Genomic DNA, 12068 nt, shown 5'->3' with positions numbered 1-12068 from the left:
GCATGAATTCTGTGTGTCACTATTCAATTTTGTCCCTACTCAATTCCATCACAGTTACAGAAAGTTTGCTTAAGTAAAAAAAAAAATTAAAAAAACCAAAAGAAAACAAAAAACCACCTACACAGTATCTGTACATCCACTATGGCAGGGAAACAGACTTCAGAAATTATATGAACAAACTATTTAGTTGTTCCATCAAAAAAAAAAAAATCATTAAAACATACTTTGACAAGGTATCAAGCCAAAACTACTGAATGAATAACAGAAACACTTTAAAACAAAACAGTACAGAAAAGTGTCATGCATCTTCCACTCACCATTACAGCAAAGCTAGAATTTCAGTACCACAACTAAACTACACTTTAATTATTTAAATGGTATTACTTTTAGGACATGAGATACTCATGTGGTGATTTAAGTACATTTTTTTCAAGCAAAATGTCTGCTGTAAATACCCTTATGTTTCAAGCTGTCATTTGTCTTCTAACAACAGATACAAAAAGCTATTCAGAGACTAAAGACTTTGCGTGAGATCTAAACCTGCAATTTATACTGTTTGATCAGAAGATGACTTAAAAATCCCCCATCACGTACCTGTATACTTTCCTCAGTAGCAAGAACTTCTGCAACTGGTACTGACTGAATAAACTGCATAAAGCCTGTGACAGAAAACAACCAAAAAAACCACTCTCCAATGCATAGAACTTTCAAGCTACTCTATAACACGTTTATTAAAGGGCAACACTAATACACACTTTCATTCAACTGCTGCTTATTGGCAAAAAAACGTGTTTGGTCCCCATTTTCTGCCTTCAGTAGTTTTAAAACAACTTGTCCTTAACACCAAATTAGCTTGCAAAAGGTCTGTCATTCCAAGTTTTCAGGAGAGAAAGATAAATCAAAGGCTTTCTCAACATCTATCCAGAAAGTATCTAAAAGCATAGCAAAATTTGATTTTGTTTTGTCTTGTTTTTTTCCTCCATTTCATGCAAAGATCTATAAATAGGAGTGTTAAGAGTTATTTGTCCAAAGTCACACAGCAAGCTAGCAGCGAAGATAACACTACTAATTGTCACATACTCCAATATCCAGACCGGGCTTCTTTTATGAAGATATTTGAGTCAATGGAATACTGTGGTCACTCAGGTTATTTACTTCCATGACTTATATTGCAGTAAGATTTTCTTACACATTTGAGCTCCTCTTTAGAATGCTGTACTAAGCAAAACATCTCATGAAAATAGTGTGTCACAACAGTCTATGAACAGAAGGAGAAGATTCCTCCCAATACTGTATTTTTAGGAAACAAAAGTATTCATACCGTGTTTTGTACTAGTTGCCAGCACTTTATAGGGTGTCAGCTTCAAGTCCAGATTCTCTTTTCTTAACAGCTGGAAAAAAACACCACACAAAAAAGCAAAGATGAATGCAATAGAAAGGCAGCTTCTACTTCTAAAAGGAATGTGTATTGGACATTGATCTCCACTATTCTTCATTGAAATTAGTAATTAGTGAAAGCCTGTTTCCCAATTTTTTAATTTTTTTTTTTTTTTAAATCTACACAGGATCATTACCTGTCTGTAAAGAAAAAAAGTCACCTAAGATCTGAGAACCCTGGCACGTATTAGCAACATAAGCTGCACTAGCAGCTCTCACCAGTCTTGCTCTTGACAAGGAGAATCAAGAACACAGGAGGACAAGCATGTGGATTAATAATTCTCACCTTATCCATGAGTGAAATAATCTGAAGAATAAGTTGATCTTGACGTAAATCATCACCATGCTTAAAAATTACAGGATATTTGCCTCCATCTTCTGTCTTGAAGAATAACTGAGCAGGCATTAAGGCACTCTGGAAAAGGAAACTTACTCTACTAAGCTGGTTCACAGCAATGTTCACATTAACATGTTGCTACAGCGGAGTTCTAAAATATAAATTCTTGTTTACTGCATTGTAAATTAGAAGTGAATTAAGCGAGTATCAGGTCATAGGATTCAAGTATCAAATTCAGATAGAAGAAGGTTTAGAATAGTCCCTTTTGAATACCAACAGCACGGCAGTGAGCACCAGAAGTCTCTCCATGTTCCTTAAGTTTGGTAGAAAAGAAGCAATTCTAAAGCTTCTAAAAAGCAGCTTCTTACTCACTGTCTAGGACTCAACAGTTAGAACATACCATTTCCACTTACCAAAAGTGTGTTCTAGGCATGTTTTTAAAAAAATATCTTAAGGCTTTCCTCCTTTTTTAGCAAGGAATGTGAAGGACACATTCCTCCCGCATTCCCCCCCAGCAGCAGAAGAGGAGGAAAGGACAGGAGGATTCAAATTTTGTTTGTATGCATGTAATTCCAATCAACATAAAAGCACTATGCGAAAGGTCACAACAAAACAAATTCAAACTGACCAGATCAAAAAGATTATAGCATAAACATCAAAGAAATGCTAGGGGCAAGACATCTTAAACAATTAATTGCTTCTTTAATCTATTTAGTAAAAGCAAAAATGCCTTTCTACATTGTTGTTTGAGAAAGCCAATTTAATTATTTGCAATTTCTCTGCATAAAATGGGTTGAAGAGGATCAATTACCTACATGAATGATTTCACCTATTGCAACTGACCAACTCACTTCCCTCAAAGCGAAACAAAAAAAAATATCAAGGATACAGAGTTTAATATTTGAGCAATTACGATAGATTTTCACATGCAATCAATGTTTCAAAATTATTAAGTTCATAAATAAAGGAAAAGTGATTCTTTAAACAGTCCTACAAAAGCTGCCACGTGATGTCCAAGAGCACCAAAAATTAATCATTCTTCCCTCTTTGGGTGTGTTTGGTTTTTATCCCATAGTACAGAATGAGAGATTAAATGGAAATCTGTAACCTTTCAGAATCAGGAGGATTGAAACCACCTCTGATTTTGAAACAAGTTACAACTCATATTTTTGGTCCTAAATTTTCTACATTGCTATGGAAGACCAGTATGTAGAAGATTATCTGACTTGAGTTTGTCCTGATCAAGTTGAGCTATTATTCTTGATAGGAAATACTTAGTTGCTGTTCCAGCAGTCTTTTTGTCAACATTCTTCCCCCGACCCTTAAATCATATTCACACTAAAAGCTGACTCAAGTTTACAAAACCTTGTTTTCATGACAAGATCTCTCCAATGTTGCCCCCAACCTGAGGTGCAAGAGCATGGAACTGAAGCAGCATACTCTTCAAAGAGACTAACTGGTATATAAAGTAGCAAGCCAAAGCTGGGAAACCAAGAGATGGTATGGTAGAAAACTATGCAAAAATGGTCATCTCTGATTTTAAGTAAACACAAATTATATCACAGTCAGCAAGCATCTCTCAAAGTTTGAAACTACTGGGTATAATAAATTTGTGACCTAGTAGGGATGATGTGGCAACATGAGTTTTTTAATTGGCAGAGAATGCCTCCTGGATGTAGGCCTGACTGGTAAAGCTCATTTTGGTCATCTTAAACTTAGATCACAGTCACCTATATGAGTTGAAACTAAATTTATGAACAGGTCCTACATCACTGGACACAGGTAATAACTTACATTCCAAGCAATAACTTACATTCCAAGTAGGATAGGAAGCAAAATAACCCCAGCCCTTTCAACAGCACATTGACTGTTTATTAACTAGATTAAGGGCTGGTCATATGATCACAATCAACGGCTACAGATTGGTTTAAGGACTTACCAACCATAGGGATACAGGCTCTACCTGTCAGCCCACTGCAACTGCATGAAATGCACCACCTTATTGCTTTCCAGTCTCTACCAATTTCACAGTTTTATTTTGCAATGGAAGACACACATACATCTAGCAGAGATGCAGCACACCTGACTTGATTTGTATGATTTTGATCATAAGTGGTATTCCTGTTAAACACAGTCTAACTAAAGTTCAGAGAATTTCTGAACCAGGAAGCATGCCTTCAGCTTGGGGACTTCATAAACTTTATAAACTGTATCAGTCTTAAAAAAGCTTCATTAAAATTTTCACATTAACTTGACAAAAAGAGTTTCATAAAGAAAATAAGGAGTTGTTTAACCACTTTAAGAGCACATTACAGTTACATTTTGCCTCGACTACGTCAGCCCCTTTAAATCTTTCAACCGATGTTTCTAAGCTTAGTGCTCATAAGGTTTGTTTGTATTTCAGCTATTCAGAGATCCCATTTACCTTGAAAAGTGTGGCTTTTTCAGGGATTATCCCTTTAATTTTCACTTGAGGTTCCAGAGGAAGTGGAATAAGTTCCATATCTGCTAAATTCATCTTTTCGTTATCTGCTAACAATGCCTGAAGTCTCTCATTCTAAAAGAATAAAAAATTGGGTTTTTTTAAAAAAAAAAACACAATCATAACACACATTCTAGGCATATATGAAAAGTTTAAAAGTCTTTTAACGAAGGATGTGTTATTAGTAAATATCCAATTTATTAAATTCTTTACTCTTCCAAAGAATCAAGGTTTCACTCTTAAAATCCAGTGAAATAAAAATTCTCCATTTGCAGTAATCTGAATAAGAAAGCGGATATTCCATCTAGTCTGAGTACAGCCAAGCCATTTTATAAGTGCCAAGTATGTCTTACAAAAATTTATTTCTAAATTGCCTGCACAAGTAGCAGGATGATTTATTTTCTATACCAGTATCAAATGTTAGTTCTGTTTCAGAAACTCGATTCAAGTCTTCAGCTCTGATCCTTTAAATCCCTGAACTCAAGGAGATTCCCTATCACCAATGAACCAAATTGCCAACAGCTTGCATAGATCTGATTTCAGAGCTTGCTCTACATTCCTACATCCTACAGTTACCAGAAATACAACACAGTTTTCGAGTTCTTTATGCTTGGTGTCCTATATAACAAAGGTCGAATACATAAAAGTCTCTAGTCTTTTCCCCTACCAAATATAACAGGCATGAACACAGACACACAGGAAGGTAGCCCACCACTGTTGGGAATGCTTCTATTGGTTAATTGCTGCTAGCTAGATTTTAATCCAAAAATCAAAGCTGTGTGTTTCTTAGCTTTACAGAAATATCATGGCAATTATAAAACAACGTTTGACAGAACACTACCAATCTATTGCACAAGCAGGAAATACATTCTTATGAATTGAAAACCCCTCCTCCTCTTTTAGTGATTACACCTTTATTATTACTGATACATAGGACATACACAAAATTTCATAAAAACGATGCAATGCTTAAGTGTTTCATTTTCCCGCACAAATATATACCCAACAAGAAAGAAGGTGAAAAAAATTACTACACTAAAAAATCCATGCTTAAAAATACTGATGTGTGTCAGAGGAAAATACATGAATAGAAATTCTTTTGGCATTCCTGCTTCCTCTTCACATCTGTCTGTCAAGTTCACTTGAAATATTTTAACTAAGAAGGGCAAAGCTTCTTAAAATGCACCTATGATAGAAATCCTTTTCCTCAAGATGCAACAGATAACTTTCAGAGAAGGCAAAGTTCTGCTAAACACACACCTTATACAAGAATAGTTTTGTTGCTCTCGGAATAAACGAAACCTTGCTGCTAGTCAAATTTCATTATCTATTCCAGCATAATTCTTATACCACAATAACCTCTGCTCCCTTCCCACGTGCCCCACAACTTGTTTGCTGTCATATCATCAACTATTCAATTAGTCTCATATCTTCCTTTTACCAAAATATCCCAAGATTTTTCTCAAGGGCCTCTTCTCTTTTTCTTCTACAAACTTTCAGAACACTTTTGAACTCTGACTCAGCTAAACCTCTCCTAAGTTTGTTTAAAATCTGCTAAAATTATTACAGGATGGGCAGACATCTGTTATAAATCTCAGTGCTAAGAATTTTTACTGGAAAGCTAACATTCCTATTGTCAAATTCTAGCCAGAGATAAGTTTTCCAATCCTTTAGTTACCTTTTTTTTACGATTCCCACTTTCACGCTGCACTGCTTTCATCACATGAACCAGCCGATCTACAAAGGTCTGCTGGGCTGCCAACAATGAACGCATAACTCTGACAGACTTATCACCCTAAGTGAATTAAAAGAAACAAAATTAGTTCTTTGTTATGTAATTATTTTATCTAGAAATTATTCCTTTATTCTTAGACCTTAGGCTTTTTAGAGGCAAGTGAATAAAGATCAATTTCCTGTCAATTCGAAAGGTATTTTCCGTAAAACACAATCAGAATCACTGTAGCTGGCAATCAATTATCTGATGTACCAGTGCACTTCACTTGCATCAACAATTTCAGTAGTGAACAGTCATGCATGACAAACCTATTCACACAACCAAATTAAGTTAGTAAGGATAAGCACATGGAATATTCTTATGAAATGTAAGAGTCAGATTTGAATAACATCCCTAAAATGGGAATTAATATGAACTGTGAGATACACTAAAATCAGGAAGGACTGCACATCTGCTATAAATTATAGATTGCAATTCACAAAAGTGGGGTTTTTTTTGTTGTTTTTGTTTTTTTTCCCACCACTGCTCCAGCATCCTCTGCTGCTGATACATAGAACAACACTGTGAATTCAAAAGAGAGGTCTCTTGCCTCAATTTGCACTGCAAGGACAAGTGCTTCCAATAACGAAACAGTAAATAAAATAGACTGATTACACAAGGCAGAGGATTTTAGAACCAGCATGTTACTAACAGGAACAAGCAATAAAACAGAGGAAAAAATTATCAATACTTGTTCTTTTCTTTTTCAGCAGTTTCTTTGGTTTACCACAAACTCAAAATTCAAGCAAAAGTGGAAGCTTTTTTTAAGATTTCAATACATATGACATGAAAAACTGTCCTCCTTCTAGACACCTGTGCCTTTTTAAAGAATGACTATCCCAAAACACTATGTATTTCCTTACACAGAGGCATTATTACCTTCAGCAAAGCCTGACTAAATCTTCTCATCACATTTAAGTACATTTCGTGAGTCTTTGGGTCCCTCTGCTGAGTGTCTTGGTCTTCACACTCCACTATTACATACCTGCAGCATAAAAACAATCCAAGTTAACGCTGTACTCTGGTGCTATACAATTTGAGTGAAATACAGCAGCCCTGTATTATGGGCCTGGAACTAAAAATAAAGTCGATCTTTGAATGAGATATCAAACAACAGGTGAACTCTTCAAAATTGCATAGTCAAATTCCCACTTGGATCAGGAGAGTCTATCAAAGTTTCTGAGGTCTTCCACTTACAGTGAAGTGGCATCACTCAAACAGGACAAGTCAGAAGTCCAAATCATATGAACACTCCAACCGAGCAGTACACATGGGAGGAGTGGGCACTCCACTGTGCTACTACCCTCTATGTAACGTAGTGGCTGCAAACTCGCTATTCAAGTATATCTGCAAAAACATGAAGAATGTCACCCTACCTGTGTCCTATTTTACCATTAGCAATGATGGAAAAGACAGTAGTGGCCTTGAAGCAGCTCTGCAAAGTCTACATTCCAAAATAAGTTTTCATTTCTAAAATTATGATTCGAGTACAAGATTTAAACAGTACAATTTGGAACAGTTATATTGAAAATTTAATTTGATATGTTAAGCAGTTGTTTGGAAAGCTTTTGTGCTTATTTCTACTCACAACACTGACAACCAAAAAGTAGCTATGCATGGAAAGTCATCTTTCTGTTGACCAATATATCTCTGAGTATTACCCAGTAAAAACATATACCTCACTATTAAAAAAAGGAAGAAATTAGCAAGTCTGTCGATTTTCAGACTTTGAATTCAAAAGCGACTCCACACATTCAACAAACATACTTGGACTTTATGTTGACAGGTAGAATTACCCGTTCCTGATGCACTTGTGCAGAATCTCTTTACAACTGAATGATTATGGGACAAGATTAGAGGTTTGTCATTTGCAGCTGATCAGATTTGACTAGTCTTATTTATAAATACATAATATATTATATACATTAAAGTAAAGCATATGTAACTTCTTCCATGAGTATTATCTCAATGAAATCTGCAACTAGATTACTTCCAAAACTTTGCAAATATATTGTTCTACACCATTCCCTCACTAAAATGACAAAATTAGATTGCAGTAATAAGTGTATAAAAATAAGCCCATATTTACAAAGTCTGTTCACCAAAACTTCAAGGAAAACAGGAAGTAATGAATTGAAACATGCCATTTTCATCTTCATTTGTTAAAAAGCCTTAGACAGTTTCTCAAAGCTATCTTGAAGCAAGGAGTAAGAGTAATGCTTCATACTTGGATAGGTGTCTCATACGTCCGAAGAAGAGACAGAAAAAAGCAGTAGCACTGACTTCCGTAGCCGCTGTTAAAGTATAAGGATAGGATAGCTTTACAATGATGAGTGACTGAGCAAGGAGGTTTGATTTTCAAGGGTTATTGTACTTTTTCCATTGATTATTTTAGGTGCATGCTGTGTCTGGATAGTTGAAACAAGCAATTGATCAGCAGCCAAGAGGATTTATTGCTATGTCAGCTCAAACAGTGGCTGCAACATTTGTATTTTGTCACTGAGAAATTGAGATGTCTGGAAAGAAAACAAAGAATAAATTGACTGGGGTTTTTTGTTTGGGTTTGTTTTTTTTTTCTAGTCATAAGACAAAAAGTTCAGAGTTCTGGATGCTTTGAACTTTCTGTAGACTGTCTGAGATGTTGAAATGCAAGTGCACAGTTTGTATCAATGTGATAGACATAAGCTAACCTACTAACACTTATCTTAAATGAAGAATATTTGATTATGTCAAACATGAGGCTTCTATGCACATCAGTTAGGCCTGCAATTATTTTAATCATTTAAATTTAATAGCACTTTTTTCTGAAGCCAAACATTATCAAGCCAAACATACATAAAAGTATGTACACTAAGAAACTGTAGATAGTTGTCCACTCATATATTTTCAACTTAAGCTATTGAAAATGCAATGAAATAAAACTTAAGACATTTACAAATGGAGTCACTCTCAGGGTAGGTTAGGGCTCTTGTAAGAATTTTATAAGAACAGTTTAGTAGGTTTACGTCACATATCACACTGTTCCTAATTCACAGCTTATCAGTGGTTAATATTCATAGCACATGAAGATATGATAATGTGTATTAGTATTTTTAATTATTAGATACATCTACAAAGGATACAAATGAGAATCATTTGACTTAAGTTTAGCCATGTAAAAGGCATCTAAGCTCTCTATTTTAAAATACGTGTGTATATACAAGTAAACAGCTGTATGTGTTGTGTATATGCATATACACATAAATATATACACATATACGCACACACTTTCACAGAGTACAGCTCTATTCACCTCAGCTTTCTTCAGATGAGAATTCTATCTGCAAATGCTTACTCAGAAGGCATGCAGATGACTAGTTTAGGCATCCAATTTAATTCTTAAATCACTGAAAGTGAGAAAAGATCCTTAGCTGAGTAATCTTACCTCTCCACTATCTAGATGAACTACTCACAACTAAAGTTCCCCCTTTTAAAAAGGATGAACTTTATCTTCTTCTCACCACCATAAACAAATTGACTGACAACTTATAAACTATAGTTAAGTTTTTTTTTTTCCTTTAAACACTGTACTTAATGTCTTATAAATCACCTTCCTTTATCTAACAGCAAAGCACATTTGTGCATTTTAAAAACCAGCACCCTCCTTTTACTACTTATTCTGTTCAGATGTGTTTTGTTTTAAATCTACTACTTCATCCTAACAGAAGTGGAGATTCTCAAGTTCTCAAGACAGGTCATCTCTTGCTGTGCATCCTTCTGGGCATGAGAGCTTTGATTTCAATTAGACATTGATACAGTATGAATAAATCGTTTCTAACATACCAGTATAAGTAGTTTGCCAACGTGGAATTTTTGCATGCTCGTGAAATCAAGAAAGTGCAAAGGTCTTGCTGGAAGGGATTTAAGAAAAGTAAAATTAAGTTATAAAGAAGTCTAAGCACTTGAGAGAGAGACAAAGTTAAGGAAAAACCCCAAATAATTGCAGGGAGTTTTGAGAGACACATTTCCTTCTAAAATCTGAATCCAATCCAACCTAATATTTAAATCGTATTAGTTTTAATATTACTCCAAATCCAGCAACAATACTACAAGTAAAAAAAGGTTTGCTACTACAATAATATATTCACCAACGTGTCAAAAGTACATGATGTAAAGTTTCTATTTACAATATATTACACTTTCCTCCTATACAATTATCCCTTACTGCAAGATTCAACCCTGAAAGGGATTTGCTACCCTGTTTTGCATCCAGAAGATCTAAAACTCCTTAAAATGTTCTACATTTTAACATAAAGGAAAAAAATCTGTAAAGGATACACAACATTTAGCTGCTTTTTCAAGGTTTAATATTCCCACTAACAAGAAATCTGTGTATCTTTACTGATGTGCTCAATTGGAGGCTTGTTTTCTATGCAGTACTGAGACCCAGAAAGGAAGATTTGCAACAGGGAATGGATCTTTAAGTTCAAAGACCAGTTAACTGCACATCAGATTAAAATCAGGTTCCCTCAAACTGTCTTTACCTTTTATCTTTCCCTCCCTCCAGTCCCATTTTTATTACTCTTCTACTTGTAGTATAAATTGAGTATAATCCTTGGCAGATGTAAATGAACACAGTGTCCCTCTTAGGTCCAAAAAGACCACACCCACACCAAAGAATACGGCTACAGGAAGAACAGACTGCAGAGATTAAAACATTTGGATAACTGTTTTCCGTTAAAAAAACTTGCTTTAGAACATCTCAAACACACACAATTATCTAATCAGCATGCGATAACCTTTGCAGTAATTTTCTCCTTTAAACAGAGTACTTTGATTTTATGAAGAATTCAATACCCAGTCCCCCAATTTTGGACAGTGTGACCATGTACATAAATAGATGGCCTGTAAAAAAAAAAAATCAGTTAAGCTATTGCTATTTTCTTAGCGTTTTGTTTTTTGAGCACTGTAATTATTCAGCAAGATACAGTACAGCAGAAAGATTCAAATATTCACAGCAGAAAGATTCAAATATTCACAAACAAAAACTAAAAACAGTACTAGGTCACTAAAAAGCCACAAGTATCAAAAGTACAAGGTAAAGTATTTGACTTACATCTAGGTTTTCATTGTCTGCAAGTTCCTTTGCCTTCGAAGTAAGAGGTGGTGAGGAAACAGGTGGAATAGGACTCATGATCTGGGAACTACATCAAGGAAAGCATGTAATTGGCACAATTCAAAGTTCTTGCTTGGGGGGCAGGGGACATGCATGGAAATTGCAATGCATTTCACTTCCATAGCATAATAAATTCAGAAAACTGGAAGAGAAGCATCTTTGAAGATAGTAGCTCAACCCTGTTTCAGAACAAACTGCATGAACAGCAACTTTGACAGCTGCAAGGTCCTGAAAAAGGCAAAAATCTGTGCCTGGATAGCTACACAGTTTATGGTGGTGAAGGACATTCACTTACATCAAACCTAGCATTTTGTTTCATCTTCCATAAAAAAATAAGCAGATGGGAATAAATAGATGGGAATTTAGCAAATCCACATTTTCAGGATAAGCTTTTTTTAAATGTTCTTAAGATGAAATTGCTAATACACAACACCTGCAAGCACTCCTCTCTGGAATGCAATTACACATAACAGAGTAGGCAAACCCAATGCTTGCAAGGCAAAATTATCAGACAGTGAATTTACCTGAAAGGAAGTAATCAAACAGCTCTACTAAAGTCTAAGTGTCATTGCAGCCTCAAAATACACCATACATCCCAGGACACCCACTCTACAGCTTAGCAGCAAGATCAATGAAAAGCAGTATTCTTGTAATATGAAAAGTATACCCTAACGACACAAGTGATTAGACACTGAAGCTTAAGACTAAAAATCCTGGAAATTTGTACTAAATATTCACGGGAGACTTCATTTAACCAAGTTTGTTTGCACCTGGCTTAATACCATATTAATTAGATACTTCAGCCTTTCCTTTGGATTCCTGCGAGAATAAAAAGTGTGCTCCCCCAGCTCCTTTACATTCACAGGACTCTCCCTACACCTTC

The 12068-nt window shown here is 35.3% G+C and overlaps 1 protein-coding gene across 3 annotated transcripts in view; it reads right to left on the bottom strand.

The window, feature by feature from the left end:
• The window catches only part of PIK3C3 (phosphatidylinositol 3-kinase catalytic subunit type 3), a 79268-nt gene that overhangs the window by 43375 nt on the left and 23825 nt on the right, over window positions 1–12068 (bottom strand). For 2 of the 3 annotated variants that reach the window (XM_075137527.1, XM_075137528.1), the window contains 8 exons: window positions 11126–11213; window positions 9853–9920; window positions 6910–7015; window positions 5935–6051; window positions 4200–4331; window positions 1724–1852; window positions 1322–1391; window positions 595–659 (listed from right to left, as the gene is read on the bottom strand). In XM_075137527.1, coding sequence (XP_074993628.1) covers window positions 595–659; window positions 1322–1391; window positions 1724–1852; window positions 4200–4331; window positions 5935–6051; window positions 6910–7015; window positions 9853–9920; window positions 11126–11213 — 775 coding nt within the window. The remainder of the gene's footprint in view (window positions 1–594; window positions 660–1321; window positions 1392–1723; window positions 1853–4199; window positions 4332–5934; window positions 6052–6909; window positions 7016–9852; window positions 9921–11125; window positions 11214–12068) is intronic. The other variant, XM_075137529.1, reaches the window with a different exon arrangement.

Source organism: Calonectris borealis, chromosome Z (assembly GCF_964195595.1).
Source record: "Calonectris borealis chromosome Z, bCalBor7.hap1.2, whole genome shotgun sequence".
NCBI classification, from domain to species: domain Eukaryota; kingdom Metazoa; phylum Chordata; class Aves; order Procellariiformes; family Procellariidae; genus Calonectris; species Calonectris borealis.
This window is presented reverse-complemented; position numbering and strand designations above follow the sequence as displayed.